The sequence below is a fragment of the Protopterus annectens genome, chromosome 17.part0, assembly GCF_019279795.1.
Source record: "Protopterus annectens isolate FY-2018-M chromosome 17.part0, PAN1.0, whole genome shotgun sequence".
Taxonomy (NCBI): Eukaryota; Metazoa; Chordata; order Ceratodontiformes; family Protopteridae; genus Protopterus; species Protopterus annectens.
In genome coordinates, this window is record NC_056751.1 from 387,502,688 (window position 1) to 387,525,654 (window position 22,967).

Genomic DNA, 22,967 nt, shown 5'->3' on the forward strand with positions numbered 1-22,967 from the left:
GTTTGACTTTTAACCTGATTACCAAAATTCAGGAATGAGTTAGTCAATGTACACAGATTTTACATATTCTTATTTCTCTCTAGCATCCATAATTCTACATTATAATTACCCAAATCCATTAGCGCTGATTTTTCACTAGTAAATACCTATTACTTGTATTAGCCCATTCAAATTTGTAGCGAGGATTTTTGATTTCATTTTACACCAGCTTCTTGAGTGTTACTCACCATACCTACTCCATGCCTCTTTGCAAAAAAAAAATGCTAAAATCGCAGTACTTGAGAAGAAAAATAAAACTTAAATTTAAATAACAGACATTCTGAAAAAAGGAAAATTTGTATTTTTTTTTTTTTAATTTTTCTTTTGTCAACCAGGGTAGTCTCAATAGGTTACTGGCCTCTTTTCATGGGTATTTATACTACTAGGAGAAATATGGCCAGGGCATCTGGAAATTTCCCTTACACTTTTTGATAATTAGCCTACATTGAATTTTATACTCTCATGGTATCTCCTGACTACACACATTAGTTTGCATAAAGAACTCCTTGTTCATGTAAAGCAAAACTGTACATTACAAGCAGCTAAACAGCGAAGGCATTTTTCAGGTGTACTGAAAAACTGAGCAATATTAACAACATTAAAAGTAGTGTTAAACTTATTTGTCAGGCCTCCTATCCCGAAGTGCTGGCAGAAATGTAAAAATAATGGAAAGTAGGTAAAATATGTAAATGATGTCAATGACTATCATATTTTTACCTGTGACATCACTGCTTTGTTATCAAAGAAAATATATATTGCCTTGTCATTCACCGAGCAAAGATTAAATACACCTAGAAAGATTTTTAACTGGAGCAATGAAGCAAGAACACATGCCTGCCCCAAATAAATATAATATAAATATGCTGTATAAAAATATAAATAAATAACTATTAGCAGAGTCCACATTAATATTTCTGTCATAAAAGAAAAGAGCTACTCCATAAAATTAAAAGTTGTCAAGCTGTCTGCTGTACCAAGACACAAGACAGCAATCACAGAACTTAAAAGGGAAAATATAATATAATATAATGCAATACAGTACAAGCGTGCTTCAGTAGTTCATCAAAGTTCACTGGTGCATTTTTCATTTATCTATGATATAACTAATGCCATGAAATGTAGAGTTAATAAGTAAATAAAGTAAGATTGTTGTGAAAATGCAGATTCCAGCATAAGAAGTATAATAATAATAATAAATCCAAAAAAAACACGGAAACAGTCCTCCAACTGTCGAACGTATCACTTTATTCACTGATGCAAAATTGAATTCCAAAGAAAACGTAAACGCTTTATTAAACCAGTGTGCGTTTTCGTCTACAAAAACATGTAAGACTTCATCAGACAAACACATAATACCAAGATTGCACATTATATACTCTCATATGTTTAAAACCAACCAATAAAAATTCATTGCTTCATAATCTCATTAACTGAGTATGCATAAAAAAGGCTCATTACAGACAAGTTATAAAGATAAAAAAATAAATAAATAAAAACACGCTTTGATGTTCATCCCAATGATCCCAAATTCCATTTACTCCATTGTTGCAATTCATTTGTTCATAATAAATATAATTTAAAAACTTTGTATAAGAGAATAAATACATAAATAAATAGTTAAAATCATATTATTAAGTGATGCTTCCATTCCTTTAAGTTAACATTATAAAACTCCTTGTTTAAATAGCACTATCTGCTGTTCTGAGAGAGCTATTGCTAGCACTAACTAAATTCTAGCTGCTCTCAATTTTAGCACAGAGGTTAAGGACATATGTTCATTAAGCCCTGGGCTACTTGTTGCTTCTAATAATATCTGCCACCACAGCTCTTTGAATTCTAGTCTTTCCTCCCAGAGGCCTCCCCTTATTTCTTTCTTAACCTGCTCTACCACAAAAAAGGAGAATCTAGAATTCTCACAGACTAAGGTGTGCTTGTATAGAGCATTCGTTTCTTTTTTCTTTGATATCTAATAGGTATGTTCGTAGATTCTCTTTTTCAGTGCTCTTTCTGTCTTTCCCACATAATATGAATTACACTGTGAACACATAGCTAAATATACCACCCCTTGTGAGTCACAATTAAAATAACCTGTAGCATTAATATTAACATCCCTAGCTGTTAAGGAAATCTCTGTCTTATTACTAACATATGGACACTGATTATAGTGTCCACACTGGTATGTTCCATATCTTTTATTAGGTAGAACTATTTTGGTAGAATTTTCTTTGTTGTTCAATTTATTGTTCTCCAACAACTTTTTTATGCATCTGCCATTTTTATAAACTATTTTAGGCATGTCTTTTTTAATATTCAGGAAGTCAGAGAAGGAGATGAAATTGACCCACTCCCTCTGAAAAATCTTTTTCACTTTAATATTAAATGTATTGAATTCCATTACCAATGCCGATTTGTATTGAGACTCCTCCTTATCACCAATGTTGTTAGTGTTCGCAAGGGGTTCGATATTGTTGTCTGAATTAATCAGTTCTGTGCCCTTTATTGGTTTGAATTTTGTTGATCTATTGTGTTCCACTTCTCTTCTAATATTAGAAATAAATTCTTGTGGATAGCCCCTAGCCAGAAACATCCCCTCCAATGTGTTGCATTCCTTAAAAAAGTCATCATTCCTACTAGTCATGCGACACCCCCTCACAAATTGTCCCTTGACAATATTCTTTTTACAATGTGGGGGGTGTGCACTAGTGAAATGTAAAAAGGAATTGCAGAAGGTGCTTTTTCTAAAAACCTTGGTTTCAAAATCCATATTACTCATGTTCTTATATACTTCCACATCTAGATATTGTAATCTGTCAGTTGACATAGTATATGTGAATCTTAGAAAGTTGGCGGTGTTCTGAATATAATTAAAAAACTCCAAAAATTTCTCACTACCACCCGTCCAGAAAATAACTATATCATCTAAAAAGCGCCTGTAAAGTGTCCAGTATTGTTCATATCCGGAATTAAGAACAAAATTTGATTCCCATGCTGCTAACACAATGTTAGCATAAGTGGGTGCGCAAGCCGCACCCATTGCTACACCACTTGTTTGCTGATAATATTCTCCGTTGAATACAATGAAATTATTCCTTAGTACAATTTCAACTAATTCAACTAATTCTTCTAATAATAATAATAATGTCAGCAAATCTAGCTAAGCCCTAATGGCCAAATCAGCAACAAGCAGATGAGCAAACTAGAGCAACTAAACGCATTGGTAACTAGACTCTGACATTTGATTTTATCAGTATATTTCATTAAAGAATAACAAACCAGCAAATGCAAACTTTCAGAAGTTAGTTCACCCTCTAATGGTCAGAAGTTAGCTGTGTTTAAACAGAGGAACCAGGCAGGGGTGCCCTCGTCCCCCTGTGCTATTTGATTTATATCTAAAGCCATTGGCAAAGAAAATAAGGCACTCAGAAATACAATTATATAATTGATATGGTAATCAAGAAGAGATGGCTTTAGTTGCAGATTTTACTATTTTGTACCTGAGAAATCCAGAAAAGGACATCTCAGTGTTGTGGAACATTCTGATAAAGTTACAAGTCTTTTCGGAATATAAAAATTAATGAAGATAAAACAAAGGCTGCAGCCATAAATTATGTACCTGCACATTAACTGGGTCAGCAATATCCATATTTATAGGGAAAAGATAAGATGAAGTATTTAGGAGTATGGATTAAAAAGGCTTCTGTTATGGCAGCTAAGGATATGTGGGAAGAGACTAAACAAAAGATAATACAAAATCTGAGAAAATGGAAATTCTTATTTATGTTTATGGATATAAGATACATACAGTGATTTTTTTTTTAGTCCTGTTAGTCTTGTACACAGGTCAGGTATACATTTATCAACCGAAGGTGAAGTTGCGGACAATAATTAACAAAGAATTGAATGAACTTATCTGGGAGGGACAGAGGGCAAGAGTTAATGGTTGGGTTGATCCTTCCAATAGAATAAAGTGGTTTTGGTTTACCTCATTTAAAGGAATATTTTAGAACTACACAGTTAAGGCTCATATACATAACACAAGCAGAAGTTTAAAATTCAAAGTGGGAAGGGATGATGATAAAGCAAGGGGGGTGTTCAAGAAATAAAGAGAGAGAATGGGATTTTGGATGCAGATCGTTAAGGATAATAATAACAACCATAAGTAATACTATATTCATAAAGTAGTATAAAGTATTCTAAGAACTAAGCCAATATGAGGATGAAGAAATGAGATTTTGCCAATAGGGACGGTGCTGCAAGTAGGGGAAGAGAAAACAGGCAAGAGGGTCTGAAATTTAATGTAGAAACCTACCAAAAGAACCAAGATATTAGTAGTAAATTACTCAAGCTGGAAAGGTAGTAGAGTGGGATGCGGCCAAGAAGACATTTGGATTACAGTCTAGAGACTGCCTTCCATCCCAGGACTTGATCTCAGAGGACAAGCAAACAGAAAGGGATAGTGAAATTATAAGTGAAAGGCCTGCTCTGGTAGAGTTTTTAGTTGAATCTAGAACAGAAGCAGCTGTTTAAAAAGGGATAATTAATAGGGCATATACAATTTTGCATGATAACTGTAATAATCAATCATAGGAGGTTAGAAAAGATTGGGAAGCTAGACTGGAAAATTAATTTACAAGAAAACAATAGGAAAACATATGCTTGGCTCCCAAGTATCAACCATGTCCAGAAGGTTTAGCATATTTGCTTGGAAGTATTTATATAAGTATTTTTATGCCCCAAGCAGACTTCAATGAATTTATCCTCAGGTAGATAGCAAATGTTGGAGGTGTGACAGAGAAGAAAGAGGTAACTGAGAACATGTGTTTTGGTAGCATAATGAGTTGGCAAATTTTAAAAATTCCCTACAGAGTACTCTATTAGAAAGATTTGGTGAGCACATGTTTGTAAGTAAGGAAATTCTTTTGAGCTGGGACACGGGATTCAAATTTCCTAGACATAAAATGCAATTACTCAAAAATGGACATCAAAGTCTACACCAACTGTATTTGAGATATTAAATATTATAAAAAGAGATAAAAGAACTGGACTAGGGATCTTTAGAATAGGGAAGGAGTAAATTGTATAGAAGTAAATGGAAATTGTGGGAACGATGCATGCAAAATAATGTTCAGGAGGAGTGAGGTTTAAGGTAAGGCAGGAATTCAGCAATTTTTTCTGATGTTGGACTAATGCTAGTAGCAAAGAAAATGTATGTGATGTATATTTCATTTAAATGGAAAAAATATTAAGTGATTTGTTTTCTTTTCTGTTGATGTATGCTTGCCTGTGTCTTAAGTGATAATTTAATAATGATTTTTATAAAAAAAGAAATGCTGTTGCAAAGGTGTTATGGAATCTTGAGTGTAACAACTGTTATGATTATGTCTACATACTTTTAAGAGCACTATATATCCTCTAACCAGAGTCATTCACCTGTTAAACTGGATTATAGTATGGTACAGAGGATTAAGGCTATACAAATCTTTCAGGGACCTTACACGCAACTTACTTAGTATAAACAACATAAGACCTGCAGAGATCTGTTCTTCTGAACAGTCATCCTTTATGAGCAAAGTATCAGAATGTTGCCTCAGTGTAGTTCTGACCCCACTTCACTACAGAAACACCACTAACCTTCAACAACTTCAGCTTATAATATCATTCATTCTCCATTTATCTGCTTAGTCCAGTCAAGGTCATAGGTAAGCAGGAGTCTATCCCCACAGTCAGGGGGTATAATCTAGGAGAATTAATTTTTGATGGGTTGAAGCATCCATCCATGCCAGGATGGAGACACACACACACACACACACACACACACACACAGACACACACACACACACACACACACAAACACACACACACACACACACACAAAGAACTCACAGCATGCATAACTACAGACAGTATGGAAAATTACCAGTTTCATCTGTTGCATTTGTCAGATGGTTAAGCCAGCATCTTTGGGGTCATCAAGACTTGTGTCAGAGGAGGCTCAAACAAATCAGAAAATGCTGAGTACTTAATATGTTTACTATTTGCATTCCTTTTATATAGGATAAGGTTAAAAGACAGATAATAGTAAATGAATAACAATGTATTAAGCAATGCATTAAGATGAATCTTAGTTATTTAAGTATATATGTTTTTGGGAAGCGGAGTCTGTCTGCCCATGTACAGAGCAAGATATAATGTTTTTGTTATCTGAAGGCTTAAAAAACTCCATGCCTTTTTTGTAGTTTGTGGAAAGTTCACTGTGACAGGATATGACAAAATATTACCTAGACTACATCTTGAGATGTGGGAGAAATCAGAACTTCAACTGAGAACCCAAATGGTCACAAGGAGGTTGTGTAGCCTCTGCACAGAAGATACCCCAATCAACTAGTGAGCTGAAGAATAAAGTGCTGTGAGGCAATGGTGCTAACCTGTGTACCAGTGAGCTGCTCCCTTATATCATCAGTGTCTATATGGTGTAACAAGAAATGTGCTGGGCTCTGTGCCCTGAAATATGTGCCAACACTTCTTCATTTCATTTCCTTTTCAACAGCAAACCAAGCTCTCACATACGTGTGGCTATAGAAGACTGTTATCTGTAGTGGTGCATGCCACTCATCATCTCTGGGAATACGTAGCCCACATATTACATTATTACGTGGCGCTTTAAGATGACATCATACTTCTGGATTGGCTCACCATGTACAAAAGTCTACTGCAAGTGACTATTCTGAAATTAAGAAGAGCCATTATCTGAGTCTGTACACACGGGAGTCAGTGGTGACTAAAAATGCTGTGCATATCGCATTGGCTTCTTTTAACTATTCTGACCCAACTACAGGCCTTAATTTCTACCTGGCATTGGCTTGTAATGCTGACAATGAAAGAAGCATGCACATACACCTGTTCTGTATGTCAGGGTAGCCTTCTGTGCTGTCTACTAATCAGGCAGGATGGCAGGTTGTACCAGTGAGGCAAACAAGGGTCGAATATCAGCAGTGTCATCACCAAGAAAGCTAAGGCAACTGTCTTAGAAGTGTTAGTGATGTACAAAACATGTTGCTGTTACAATCCCCCTGTGGGTAGTGGTTCAGTATGGCATGGTTAGTAGTACCATGCAACAGGGGAGAACTGCACCTCATAACTCTGTTAAAAGTGCACGGAGGGCTCTGGTTACACTCTCATCATCAAAAAGATAAGCCTGCTATGCAGCTCTCTGATAACAGAAAAGTACATAGCACAGAGGATTATGACTTGGTTGCCAGTCATAACCAATTTGTTAATGTGTCCTTAAATCAGTTGCATTTTTAATTGTAAATATTGCTTTTGACAACATACTGTATTTCAATACCTATGTTTTGTCTGCATTTGTTGCATGTATACATTATATATTTTGTTTTAGTTACTGTACTCTATGCCCTTGAATCAGTGCTCTTCCCCAGCAAAAACAAATGTGTAAAAACTAAATGTCCATGACCTAATCATATTTTATGTAGAGCACAGAACTTTAGCTGTCACCAGTGTATTACAACATACAGAGAAAAAAATAGGTAACTGCAAAGTGTTTTACTGCAGCCTGCAAGCCAAAGTTTGGTGTCCTTCTGATTAAGAATCAGCTTTAAAAGATGTTCACCACTTCACTCATCCATGATTTGAAATGTATTACAGCTTTTAAAAAAAATTGAAATGCTACACTCTATGTGTGTCTGCCATGTATGCTTCAGTCTGAGTCCTGATCAAAACTGTGTTTATACGTGCTTAGCAAAAGTTGCATCAGAGAGGTCTTATATTTTTTTCTAAGTGCAGTCAGTGTGTCTCCATGTACCAAAATGTTGTATGCACTCTTCAAAGATGACATTCGTGCATATATGTCAGCTACCAGAAAATGTAGTTGGAAAGCCCCACTATAGAACAGTTTTGGAAAGCTTCAATAATTTTAAACACTGTAAAACACTCTGTGCTGCCACAATAAAGTACTACAGAGCATTGTGTGTTTTATAGCTGTTGACCAATCAAAGGTATACTGCTTTGCTTCTTTCCACTGTCTGAATGGTACCACTCCTGCGCTTTTCTTTTAACTCCTAGTGCCTTGGACCAGGTGAAGCAATAGTCATCTGTTCTTGGAATAGATGTCAAAATTCACATCTTCAGCTTTGCTATCGAGATGAATATCATGACACCCATAGGTAACAAGTGGGTCTTGATAGGAGACCCAATCATAATCCTCTGTAAATAACACACACGAGTTCTAAGTGCCTTTTCTTTCTATTTCATTCTTTTGTTGCATCTAATCAGTGAAATGATTGTTTTCCAAAGTCATAATCTCATGATAAGGCCATTTTAACTACTTTACTTAATTTTAAGTCTCGGTTCTGAGTTGTAGAAATTATCAGTATTAATGTGGCATATTAATAGGGCTTGCATGACAGAAAACTAGTAGTGGAATTTGTATAATTTCAACTTATTAGTTACCCAAATTGTTCGCAAGTCATGCTTAATCCTTGTCACTGGCTTGTAGACTGTTCCTAAATTCATGCTTCCCTACTGACATCCTCAGCTATAACATTAAATTGAAACTTAACCCCAATCCTGTCCTGGAGCATTTTAACATCATTACACAGCCTGAATCCAGTTCATTTTCTCTGCAGTGCATGGCTCTTGGCATAGAAACTGGCCCACAAAGCCAGAACTGCTTATGAGACTGATCCTTATGTTCTTGCCTGACCTTGGAAAAAGGCTTTTTACTCTAAATGAGCAGGGTACTTAAAAGAAGTTGTAAACTGCTTACTGTTTTTTACAGCATTTCTCACTGGCATTTACATCTCTGGATCACTACGTGTGCATTTCCAAGCATATACTGATGTCAGAGACATTTTGCAGCTGCTCATTTTGCTTAATTCAGATTCATCACCTGTAAGGTTATGAGTACTTCTCAAACATATGATAGCCACAGTTTTAAATTCCAAGGCCAGATATGCATTCAGTAACCCCAGTGAAATTCTGTTTCTTTCCAGAACTGCAGAATACAAGAGAAACTGAATAAACATAGGCATTGTCTTCTTAAAGGCACAGCACAAATAATGACAAAGACGTGAACAAATCACTCATTATAAATGAAGAGTGAATCTGCATGCACTGTAAGGCAAAGGGTAAAAATACCTTTCAAGCACCTGTTATCTTTTACCCACTAAATTAACCAAAGAATACTACTGTGGAATGAAAATCTTTCATTTATTATAACATGTTCTAATGCACAACATAGGCTGAATAATTTTATAGCAAACTTATTTTAATAGCTACTAAGTCCCTAGTCTAGTTTCAGTTGGAGATGAAAGCAAGGAAGAATCCAGAGTCCCGGTGCTCCATTTAAAACGGGAATGGAATTCCTATACTCTTTTTTTCCCCACTGGAATTTGATAAGAACTTTGCATATCAACAACTTATTAACACTTTATAAAGCTATAGCTTTTAATTAAATGCTTCCACCACAAAATGTACCTTATAGTTAAGTAATGTAGCACAATTCATTTGGCATTTTTAAGTAATAAGAATGCCATTATTTAGTAATTCTGCAAACGAAAGCTTTTCTTCAGACAATGGATTTTCTAAGTGTTTTCTCAGGTCAAAGTTTTGGAGTTCTTAACTACATACCTCTCAACCTCTTAGGGCAAAACATCTGAACAAAGCCAAATAATGGGGTGACAGAGGCCCCAAAATAGGAGCAGATCTTAACAATTGTTCTTATAAACTTAGAAAGTTGTAGAATAACAGGTTTTACATTGACATGCATTTTCTGAAAGATATAAAGTCTGCAACTCAAATGTCTCTGATTAGTTAGTGGCTTCAAAACACAATGTTTTGCCAGAAAAGTACAAATTTTAAGAGGAATAGACCAAAAGTATGAGTCAATAATCTGAACGTTTTGTGAAAATATGTACAGTTGATTGTAATCAACTTTACCCTGAAGAAGGGTAAAATAAGTAAGTAGTATAGTCTTTCATTTGTAGACATTCCAATTATCTTTAGAAATACAACAAAAGGGACTTAATGTAAACAAACAGTCAAAAAAATTAATTTGGATCTTACATTGCTGACCATTTCATTAAAATGCATAACTTACTATGGATAAAATTAAGCATGGAAACTTTGCAAAAAAAAAAAACCCTCATCTGTTAAATGAGCACCATAAAAACATACACTGTCCTTATCACCGTAACAGCAATAAGGTAGAACACTAGATACAATTCTATAAGTGTAAGGTGTTTAACACACTCCACTCATGAGCAGCATGACATGTCTCAGTGCTGCTTGCTGCAACAGTTGCCATAGCACAATAGTAGGCTAACAGCATCATCATCACAGCACAGTGTTTCATCTTGTCAAACATAAGTGATCATGTTAAACCTCAGTACAAATAGGAAGTCTGTGTGTCAGACTATTGATGTGGCAAAAAAATCACTATCAGGGATGCTATAGTGATCTGCATCAAGCTAGTCATGTAGAAGTTATAGGAAATTGTTTCAATTTAGACTACAGTCAGCAGATTCCGCTTAGATGGCTCCTCTTTCTTTTAGATCTCCTTATCAGTTGCACCCACTCTGGCCCCACAAGAGGGAGCATGACTCATCTCCATCAGCAAGTCACTGAGACTTTTCATTGTTAGACCCTAAGTACATAAGATATGTTTAGCGCTGGAATGTACTGAGCTCACTGGTGGGGATAGCCCTTACTCCTGTAAGGGTATGTATCAATCTGAAACTCTGCTCCTCACAGAACTGATTGTTTTCCCTTTAGTAGTCTGTACAAGAGAGGTATCCATAGTCCAATTGCCCACTCCCATCCCTCAGGATGAAATGAAGAGGTACAACCTCTTATTCATTAAACCCAAACACCCACCCACCCAGGCAGGCCTTCCAGCACCTATATCACTAAACAATACAAGACACTGCCATCCCTAGTAGTAACCTTCTCGTCTTTTGCTTTTTCAGTTGAGGGAGTTTGAATACTATAGGACAGCGTGACCCTGTCACTGTAAGATGTTGTACTGTGGAGTATATGTATAATTTTAAACAACCACTCAAACGTTCCTCATCATTGACATAATATTAAAGCAATCAACATTACATTCTCATAGGAATTCTTGTAGCCGATAACAAATTTACTAGTAGGTATGCTTAACTATATTTAAGAAGTGGCATGGTGTGACATTAGAATGCAGCATAAGGGTGGGGGGGGGGTGCTGCACTCCTTGAGTGTGCCATCCTTTGGATAAGATGGTAAACCAAGGCCCCATCTGCCTGAGTGTTTAGTAGTTCAGACAGATATAAAGGTTCAATAGAAAGTATTGAAAAAGAACAGAAGTTTTCAGGTGCCTTGGGCAAATTTTCCCAAGTCAGTTATAAATATCACCTCTTGTCTTCCCTGAAAAAAAAATCCATTGGCATAGTGTCACTAACGAATCAACAAAAATGAAAACAGACAATAATAAATAAATAAAATAAGATAATGTGCTATTAATGGTGAAACCATGATGTGCAAACACTGCAGTGACTGACATTGTCAAGCAAAAACTTATCAGCTCATTCATCAGCCATCACTAGATGCAGTCTTTTGTGCTGACAAGCCAGGTGTGTATTTGCAACTAATGCAATAGAAATGCTTCTATAACTAAAAAAAACTACAGTTTATTAAAACTGAAGATATGCAGGACACTGTTGTTGTAACTACTGCTACTGGTATGTATAAATTGCCCCATTTGTAAATCAGAGGTCAGAATCCCAATGTTGTTCTAGTCATGAATGAGTGTCACATCGCCCACCAATTTACTGCATACAGAAAGGTATATGGACACCCAGTGATATTTTCTAGGGCTATTTTTACCAGTTGTTTTTACTGAAATAAAATGTAAGTTGCAAAGACTGGGTTTGCCTTGACAGGTAACCTTTGAAATTATGTTGCAGTTCCACCCTCACTTGGTAGTGACACATTGCACATGCAAATACGAGCATGTGCACACACACACACACACACACACACACACACACACACACACACACATGATTATTCTATCCATTTTGGCATTTTAGCTGAAAATGCAACTGTTATTTACTCTGGGGTGTATGAAATTAGCACAGCAACTTATAGTCAAACTTCCCCTTCAAAGAGTCCACAACATTCACCTTTCCTATCAATCAAAATTTAAATTAAAACAAAAGGCCCCAGCTGAATTATGTAACACATTAAGCCTGGCTTAGTATGTGAGTCTGTGTTTCTGTATTTGAATCATGCTAGATTATGATTGGAAAGATCCAACCATAATTCTTTGTAATGCATGGCATTTTACTTGCTCCTATGTACTATAAAAGATGGTGAAAAAAAAAACAGCGTAATAGTAGTAATTGTTTATAACTTAGAAATTCATAGCATACCAACATCAGCCATACAGAAACATAACTCTCAACTGTCCTAATTTTTTAGGAAAACCTTCACTTTGGCTCAAAATTTAGTTTTGTCTCCCAAAAAATATCCTAAAATAGGCACTTTTTGAAGAAGAGGTGGTGGATTATGACAATAATTACCGTCACAGACTTCTTTTATTTCAGAAAATGTATGTTAATATAGCAATAACCCACGCTTGGGTGTGGGTAATGCTGGATTTACCCACGGTTGGCGTGGTTTGGTCCCGAGGGCGAAGCCCTCGAGACCAAACAAAGCCAACCGTGGGTAAATCCAGCATTACCCACACCCAGAAGTGGGTTATTGCTATTATACAATGACATTATTTAAGAAAGAAATAATTACTTTTCTTAAATAATGGCATTGTATAATGCCTCTTTACTGCCCTTCCGCAGCTGTCTGGTATTCTGCGGCAGTTCTGATGTACTGCGCATGCCTACGCAGTACATCAGAGCTGTGGGCAAAAGCAACGGAGAACGCAAGATCTCTGTTGCTTTTTTTACTGTTTCGCTATGTTAAATGGGTTTAACATAGCGAGACAGCTTTAAAATAAGCAACGGAGATCTCCATTGCTTATTGTAAAGCTGGCTCGCTATGTTAAACCCATCTAACATAGCGAAACAGTAACGAGATCTTGCGATCTCCGTTGCTTTTAAAAACTGTCTGGCTATGTTAAAGGGGTTTAACATAGCGAGACAGCTTTAAAATAAGCAACGGAGATCTCCGTTGATTATTTTAAAGCTGTCTCGCTATGTTAAACCCATTTAATATAACGAGACAGCTTTAAAGCAACGGAGATCGCAAGATCTCCGTTGTTTTTACATTGTCGCTATGTTAAAGGAGTTTAACATAGCGAGACAGCTTTAAAAAAAGCAACGGAGATCTCTGTTGCTTTTTTTAAACCTGTGTCGCTATGTTAAACTCTTTTAACATAGCGAGACAGTGTTTTATACTAACGGAAAAAGTCCGGGCGACCGGACCTTTTTCCGTTAGTATATTGAGGGATTTACAACGGGCATGCTGGTTGGGTTGGCCAATCAGCATGCACGTTTTAGGGGAGGAATTGTATAATACATATTCTCTTATTCTGTCAGCATCTGAATTTAATAGTACTAATATTTTAAAACATGCCTCCAATTACAGATCTCTTCCTGATTCTAGAAGTAAGAGGTTAATAGCTAGTCAGAGAGAGTGGTCACCATAGAAGTGCATTTAGAAGCCAGAAAACAGCTTCCTACAGCTCTTATCTTGTGGTCACTGAGAAATCTTAATGCTACTAGTGTGAGACCAGTGCTTAACAGTGATGAGGGAGTGGTTAGCAAAAGCATTCTGATGTCAGAAAGGTGTTTAGTAAGCCTGGAGCACATCTTTTCACCAATTCCAGATCATAGTCATGGCGTTCCTTACACTACAGTAATATTATGCATTAGTGTATAATGTCACTGGAGGTCTGATGTCTAAATATACTGGCCCACTATCTGAAGAATTTTAAGGCTGACTGGCTATCAGTTTGTTTATACTGAAACAGCTGATATGATGTGTAAAACCAGAAGTGCAGCTAGGGTGGGGTAAAGGGGGGCAGCCACCCTGGGCACAAGGTGTTAGGGGGCATGGTTGGGAGAACAGTACCAGCCTTTCTGATTGCTGGTACAGAAATGAGTGCTGATACTGCTTTTGCAGCCATGTGCTTCAAGTGTGGTGTGCTGTAGCAGTTTTCTAAAGCAGAGGGAAAGATTTTAAGTCTTGTAGTACTTTTTTGTTGTTGTTGTGATTGTTGTGTTGTTGTGTTGTGAGTAACAGGAAGCACAGAAATTAGACATGGGATCTGGTTGCTCCATATATAAGCACCAAGTCATTGAATGGACCTTTTTTGTTTGCTCCTCCCCATAAAGGGGAGTGGCACAATGATAGATGAACCAGCTGCTGCTCTGTTTAAAGCAGTCAAGGTGTGTTACATTTGCCTTATATACCTATCCATTCCTCAGGATAAGGACTAATGGATTATTTTTTGCAGCTTTTTATGTTATGAACAGAAATGAGAACCCATGTATCTGAGATAAATTTGAAAAGAATCAGGAATATTATTTTTTCTATCCAAACTTTGTCTAATTTAGAAACAAATGGCTTTACAGCCTCTTTAGCCTGAATGGCTACAGTGAGTGTTGTAGACTGCCATGACATCAGTTTGTTTTGGGTTTTTATCTGCAGTTTGTTTCTTTCTCTTCAGATTTTATGTTGAATAAAGAAGTATGTGTGAAATAATCATAATGTTATTTAATATAATGTAAGAAGATGATAAAGTATAGCTTTGTTTTATAGCATGTTGACAAGTTTTTAAAATGCTGCCAGTTTGTGGAGTTCATGATTTACTACAAAACTACCTTGCTAGCTAATCATCAGCCACAGGAGTCACAAGATTATTATTCACCAATCACCAAAAAACCTTTTAAAACTGTTAAAAAAAAAACTTATATTCACCAACTTCCAATAAATTATTCAATAAAATGTTAAGCACTTTTGTCCACATCTGTATCCGTAGACTTCTTCAGAACAAACCAAGTGTAAAACCATGTATAACTGTATAGCTACTGCCCCTAGTTTAAATAATGGATGAAGCAATGCCATCCAGGAAGTTTTGTTTCTTAAAGACACACTACCTAAAAAGTACATACATTGTACTCATACCAATCGAATACCCACACATAATGCTTATGCACTTGTAAATTATTCAAATATATATAAATACATAATTGCAAGTGGTCCCAGTGGTAACCTTTAAATAAATCTAACAAAAAGAGTCAGGCTTAATACTCTGTACAAAAAATATATTTATTTATTTATATATATATATATATATATATATATATATATATATATATATATATATATATAGATATATACACACACATATATCTATACTATTTCCATAAACATAAAAATCCTAATTTTTTTAATGTTTTAAAATCCGAATACATAAATATATATATATATATATATATATATATATATATAAACTAAACAATCTCTACCACTTAAATTTTCATAAGATGGTCTTGTCTATGGTAATTTTATTAAGTCTCTGATGTAATTAATTACCACGATGCTTTAAATAAGTTTCTTACTTTGTAATTACTACAAGTCCATTGCTCTAAGTTTCAAAACACTACTAATACAAATATCTTTATTTAAACCTTGGGGGGGGGGGTCCTGGAAGTTTGAACAAAGCTGCCAACTTAACTCTCTTGATTTCAGAATTGTCTCCCAAGGAACCCCCACCTCCTGACAGGGTTGAGTGTCACTTTCTTTAATACCGCAAATCTAAATGTTTTAAAATCAGGACATGTTAACATATGTTCATAAAGTGCATTGTTGTCATTCATCCTACGGATGTCATAAAGATGTTCATAAATGCGCCTATTCAAAGACCTGTCCATTTTCCCTATGTAGAAGGCTCCACATGGCCCACTGATATCAATGTATACCACTCCAGTAGATACACAGTTGTTAAATTTATGTTAATTTCCATTTTTGGCGGAGTTAATTTTATGATTTTTCTTTCAAAAATTTATCTGCACTGGTTATACACCCCACATTTGGCCATACTCCTTACTGGAATGTCACCGCACATTGTCTGACTCTCGTACATGGTTTTCAAGTTCTTACCCTCTTGTATGTTATCAGGGGTCAATTACTGACTACTGTGGACACATTTCTGCCCATTGTAAATACTGACCAGTGCTTGTTAATAATTTTCCTAACACTATTGTTTAAAGACTGGTATTCCAACACTAGATTTCTCATAAAGTTTACTGAGTTTAAACACTTGGCCAGTGGTGTTACTTGGCCCAAAATAGGATTGAATCTCTGATGCCTTAACCCTCCTACTTCTTTCCTGATATCATTAACAAAATCATCTGGGTAACCTTGGTCTAGGAACACACCCTGTAATTTATCACATTCTCTGTCAAACATTGTGTTTTCATCTGTAACCATCCTAGATAATCTCACAAATTGTCGTTTGATGAAGGACTTTTTTTGAAACATTGGATGGTTACTCTGAAAATGTAAAGAAGAGTTAGAAAATGTAGGCTTCCTGTAGATGTTAGATTTATATTGCCCATTTTCTTTATAAATTGATACATCCAAGTAGTTACAGAAATTTTCATGTATGGTATGTGTGACTCCTGTGGCTGATCATTCGTTGGCCAGTTGGTTTTGTAGTAGTGTGTTTTTTTGCTGGTGAAGTATCCTGTCTTTATTCTGAGTTCATAATTTAGCTATTGTTCTTTCCGATAAATATTTGTGCTAATAATACAAGGTACTTATATTGTAGAACACTTATGCTTGTTTTCCTTAAAGGTAATCATTTACAAATAATTTATTGTACCATACATTTTGCATTGTTTTATGAAATTGCTGTTATAGTAAATTGTTAAAATTTTCTTGGAGTGGAAGATATAGAAAACATTGTCTCTCATTGATCTTAAAGTGTGATTGCTAAATATCCTTGACATAAAAATTCATCATACACTAATTTTTTTCGAGAAGAATTATTCATTTTAGCAGTAAATGTATTTACCTCTTTTAAGGTGGCCCCATTGAGTGTTGGGTATTTTTACTACCTGTTATAATCACTAACTCTAATACTCCTGACTGACAACACTCAAAGCCAGTTATTGTTCACTTTTTCTCACTGCTAACCATCACCTGCTCCCACAGCAACTCCTTACCCACTAGGACTGCTGAACTCTCTTTAATACCTCGGAATAATTCTGATCCATGTTTGTGGCCATGAGGAGAGTGAGGCACCAGAGGCAATATCACACTGATGCCAGGGAGTTGTTTTTTTTTATTTGTGTACCTATTCCCTCCATGCACATTTGTATTGTCCAAGTGTTTGGCACATAGTGGGTTTTGCATCTTATTGTCCATGCCTCCACATCTGACTCAACCAAGGCCTCACCCCACTTGTTTATGTTACTCAATGCTCATACCTGGCCTCCACCAGGGATCAACTATAGAGAGATGTCTGAGTGTGTACCCCCCAACTCCGGATGGGCATGCCATCATCCCTAGCTGTACTATCAAGCACCAAAGCCACTAATCTAACCTGAGTCACATGGCCATAGTCAGGGTTTTATCCCTCTATACTACCAGTGGATGTTCAAAGTCAATTACTGTTCTACACTTTAAAAAAAATTGGTAACTATTTAGCCAAAAGACATGCATGCAATAATGCACTTTGAAAGATATGTTAAGATGTTTAAAATTTTGTTTCCATTATTTAGGGTCCAAAGGGTGAAAATGTAGGCTCGATTACTCAGCCTTTGCCAAGTAGCTACCTGATCTTCAGAGCACCTTCAGAGTCAGATGGTAAGCTTTTGATTTTTGTTCAAGTCTCGCCATATTAGAAATTGCTATAATGCAATTAACTTTAATCAGAACAGATGCTGTGATTTAGTTGACAATTAACTGAAAATAGTTGTGAAATGTATTGTGATGGCTGCTTTTTTTTCCATTGTAAACAAGAAAAAGACAAGAGCAAACTCTGAAAGCAAAAATGAAACAATGATTTAAAAAGTAAAAATCTAAAAATGTTATAAAACTGTTAATAATTTTATAGTACTTACTTTACTGTTGTAATTTCCAACAATACGTAAATGTGGGTCATGGACAAAGTTGTGATGATTTTGTTTCAGACAGGTACATAGGTACACACACACACACACACACACACACACACACACACACACACACACACATACATGCAACTACAGGATTATGAAGCATTAAGAAATTAAAAATAGCATTTTAAGGGGGGAGCCCTCAAACCTCAAGTTACTCCCTGCAAAATGACGCACCATAATCAGCTCAGAGGACACACCACAATGAAGAAAATGGAACTACTTTTGTTTTGCAAAAGTCAGGTATTTTTCTTTCTCCTTTTTTTTTTGGTCCATGTACCTTTGGCCTTTAGACATCCATCGCCAGTTAACCCATTTGTTTCCCAAAAATTCTTGCATTTGTAGGACACTGGTGAGTGCAAGAGCCAGGGATCATGACATTCACCATAGGTTAAGAGATTCTTGATGCTCCTAATATAACCCCATTTGGTTAGGGAGTGCAGTGTAACATCCATTACACTGAATCAGAGCTGATGTATTCTTCCCCGCACTCATAATGCACAACTAAAACACTCATTTCCTATCATGATTACACCAATTTTGAATCCTTACTGTACGAGCTGCACTCCTGGACCTTACCCAAAATGGCAGTCCTATGGTGGCCTCTGACAACTCCCTTTCCCTGGGTAGTGTTCACAGCCATCCCTCCCCAGCTGGCTCCTCTACCACCTCAGCTGCTAGTTGAATCCAGAACATGTAGGATGTAGTCATCCAAAACCTCTATACTGCAGAGTTGGTAGTAATTTGAAATGTTATAACCATGGCCAATTACAACCTATGGAAAATTCTGCCTATTGTATAATGTATCAGGCCACAGTAATTTGTTACCACCAGATAAACTGATGTACACAAATTTCATTCAGCAGTCCATTTTTAACTCCAAACCTTTTTGTCTTTACTCCAAATCCATCATCATCATCATTGCTACATGGTATCATGTGATATAAATGATTTAACATCTCATCTTATCCACTAAAAATGTGTTCCTAAACCTTTGTAACTGACACAAATGGAAATGTTAAAGAAAAACTAAAAACAAAAATACACTCAGCATGAACAGAAATCCAGAATCACTGTCATCTGTCATCACTAGTGGTTATGTAGTTACATTCATGTTGTGTGTTTTTGTTTTTCAGTTATTTGGGTTATGGAAGTTGCAGTCAGGTTCAAAAAGTGGTTGTTTAATGGTGAAGGAAAAATAATACTGCGGAACCTCTAGGAATCCTGCTACTGAAATCACTGAAAATATTGGTGTTTGAACAGTAGCATCCATGCTTGTATGTCACTACATGTTCTAGTTTGATTTTTTTATGTTCTTTGACTTATTTTATTAATCTTTTGTAAAAAGGATGGAGTTGGTGGAAGGAACTTCTGGTGGCCAATTAATCTATAGACTACCTCAATATTGGAAGTGCAAGATACCTTACAGCTTACTCCTGGCACTTTGAAAATTAAGTGCAATACATCTAATATAACAGCAGATTGTGAGACTTGCTGTTACCTTTTAAAGTGTTTTGCCGGGGGGGGGGGGGCACATACAAGCTGGCTGTACCTCAGAGTTAGTATGTTTTTCTCATCATTCTAACTTACATTTTCACATTCCGAGGATTGCAGTTACAGTCCCCACAGACCAACAAGTATAAAGGTAGAAAAAATATTGGGTGAAAAAAAAAGAGTAGTTATCATAAGAGTATTTTAATATACCAAAACTAAACTGTGAACTTGGTAACACTGATCCTGGAAACTACAGATAAAGACCACTTAGATGACTTTTTATTCCAGTTTTGCAACCTTTAGGATAATCGAAAGAATCTGAAAAACCAAAAGACTGTTTTTATACCACCCTTCAGAAGAACTGGCTTACATTTAGCCTATGTATCCTTATATTCTGTAGCGTTTTTTTTTTACTGTACCACTTCTACACAATGCTACAATCATCCACTCCCCTCTTTGTAAAATAGTACTTCTTTGCAAATCTGTAGTGACTTATACTATATCAGTTTGAGTAAGAATATGTTTATGGCTGTAGAGAGAGAAGGCAACAGCTAATAGTACATGCATTTCATAACTCTGCATGTATATCATCTGGGACAATGTATACATTTCATAACTGTGTATGTGTATTATATGGAACAATGCATATATTTCATAACTGGTTATGTGTGGTATCTGGGACAATGTATACATTTCATAACTGTGTATATGTAGCATCTGGGACAGTGTATAAAATTCATAACACTGCGTAGGTCTGGGACAGTGTGTGTATTTCATAACTGTCTATGTGCAGCTTCTGGGACAGTGTATACATTTCATAACTCTACATATGTATCATTTAGGGCAATGTATAAATTTTATAACTGTGTATGTGTAGCATTTAGAGAAACATGTACATTTCTTAACTGTGTATGTTTAGCATCTGGGACAGTATGTATATGTACCATTTAGGACATTTAGTGCAATGTATACATTTCATAACTGTGTATGTGTAGCATCTGGGACAGTATGTATGTGTACCATTTAGGGCAATGTATACATTTCATAACTGTGTGTAGCATCTGGGACAGTATGTTTGTGTACCATTTAGGGCATTTACGGCAATGTATACATTTCATAACTGTGTGTGTGGCATCTGAGACAGTATGTATGTGTACCATTTAGGGCAATGTATACATTTCATAACTGTGTGTGTGCAACATCTGGGACAGTATGTATGTGTATGATTTAGGGCAATGTATACATTTCATAATTGTGTGTGTGTAGCATCTGGGACAGTATGTATGTGCAGCATTTAGGGCAATGTATACATTTCATAACTGTGTGTGTGTAGCATCTGGGACAGTATGTATGTGCAGCATTTAGGGCATTTAAGGCAATGTATACATTTCAGAACAAGAGAATGAAGTATGGGTGGTGATATAACACCAGAAGTATAACACAGACGTTAATGTCTACACATTTTTGTCCTTGTGTATCCCTTGAAGTGTCCACTTCTATCTTCAGGCAGTGTCCTCATGTTGTCACACATTGGTTTTGTTTTTCAAATAAATGCCAATTTGAAGTTAACTGACACCAGTGAAGTGCATAACATTTCTTTTTCTTCAGGACTGTGTATGATAGGCTGCTGTAGTCTTTATTTGGTGTCGAGGAGTCTGTGCAGCATTGCCACTGCTTCCTGACCAGCTGTACACTCCTCTACTTGGTTTTTCCTTCCCAGATTATTAATTTTATTATTTTTTTGCAATAATATAAGCAGGCATCATTTAGACAAATAATTCAGTCTTATCAAGGCTCTTCTTTCCACTTCTACCATTGCCATGTATCAAGGGTTTAGGTAAATGCTTTACTAGCTGAAATAAATCACCATTATTCCTGTGAGGTCTTCATAAAAGCATTGACACAGGCATGCCGTAGTAACATGCTCACAGTTTATCTGCATTGACACGGGCATGCCGTAGTAACATGCTCACAGTTTATCTGCATTGACACGGGCATGCCGTAGTAACATGCTCACAGTTTATCTGCATTGACAGGGGCATGCCATAGTAACATGCTCACAGTTTATCTGCATTGACAGGGGCATGCCGTAGTAACATGCTCACAGTTTATCTGCTTGCCTTTGCTCATTCATCTGACTAGGTCTTGAACACTATGACTTTCTCTGTCCTGTTGCTTGGCAGCATTTCACTCATGTTTTCACACTGTTCATCACTCTTCCTACTCCTGTCTTCTTACATATCCCAGGTGGTATTAATTTTTTCTAACCTCTGATGCTTACTCATTTGCGAATAATATTGGTTTTCCTATTTTTAATTTGGGTATCTGCTGTTCTTGAAAATGAGTTATGCATTGTTTCCCTTGTCTAACAGGATTTCCGATAAGTTGCTATTACTTTTCTACCCCATTTTACACACTTTCATGTATCTGCTCCACTACCAGCTTTCTTTAAAGCTGTACTCCTGAAGTCCAGAACCCTCACTTTTCATTGATTCCAATATATAGCTAACCTGATGGTGACTCATTCATATAGCACCATTGTTCCCATTTGCTCATTCAGTTCCAAAGCTGAGATTCTCACTCCCTCTCTACCCATCACTACTTGAAAACACCAAGCTCAGGACTGTTTTTCCTTGTGTATGTTCTAGAAATCAGTGGCCCAATCAGCACTCTGATATTTGATATGTTAGTGCCCTCTAGCATGCAAGAATTATTCCAGCCCTGCTTTCCTGATGATACTTTCTGTCATTTTTACATGCATTTTTGCCACATGAATAAGCATTTACATATATATATATATATATATATATATATATATATATATATATATAGATACATATATATATAAAATATGTATGTATGAGTTCCCTAACATTGTTCGAGCTGAGATTAAATTGACCTCTGTATCATCAACATACTTTGGTCAACACTATATATGGCTGACAGATCTGCAAGATCGATAGTCCCCAGGGGAGGAGAATATTCCCTTTCTTTTATGAACTGTGTGAAGTCTTGAGTATATATAACTAGCAGGGGGTGTGGGGGTGCATGGGGACTTACACGCCTGTAAAAAAACGGTATTTTGGAGGGTTTTTTGCAGTTCTGAGGATAGCCTTGGAGCATGCACAGTAGCATGTCAACATGTGTCATCATTAGCAAGTTCAATGTTTAGGAGAATTGATGATAGTGAGTAGAACCATATATATAGATTCATGAAAAGCACTTTTTTTCAAACTCTGTCTTTCAGTTTTAAGTACATCAAAAGATGGAGTTATCATAAAAAATACAAAGACTCTGATT

The 22,967-nt window shown here is 36.2% G+C and overlaps 1 protein-coding gene across 10 annotated transcripts in view; it reads left to right on the plus strand.

Moving 5' to 3' along the window:
* Positions 1-22,967, plus strand: part of OSBPL5 (oxysterol binding protein like 5) — a 1,550,034-nt gene that overhangs the window by 1,023,483 nt on the left and 503,584 nt on the right. For all 10 annotated transcript variants that reach the window (XM_044059004.1, XM_044058998.1, XM_044059002.1 and 7 more), the window contains one exon: positions 17,778-17,862. In XM_044059004.1, coding sequence (XP_043914939.1) covers positions 17,778-17,862 — 85 coding nt within the window. The remainder of the gene's footprint in view (positions 1-17,777; positions 17,863-22,967) is intronic.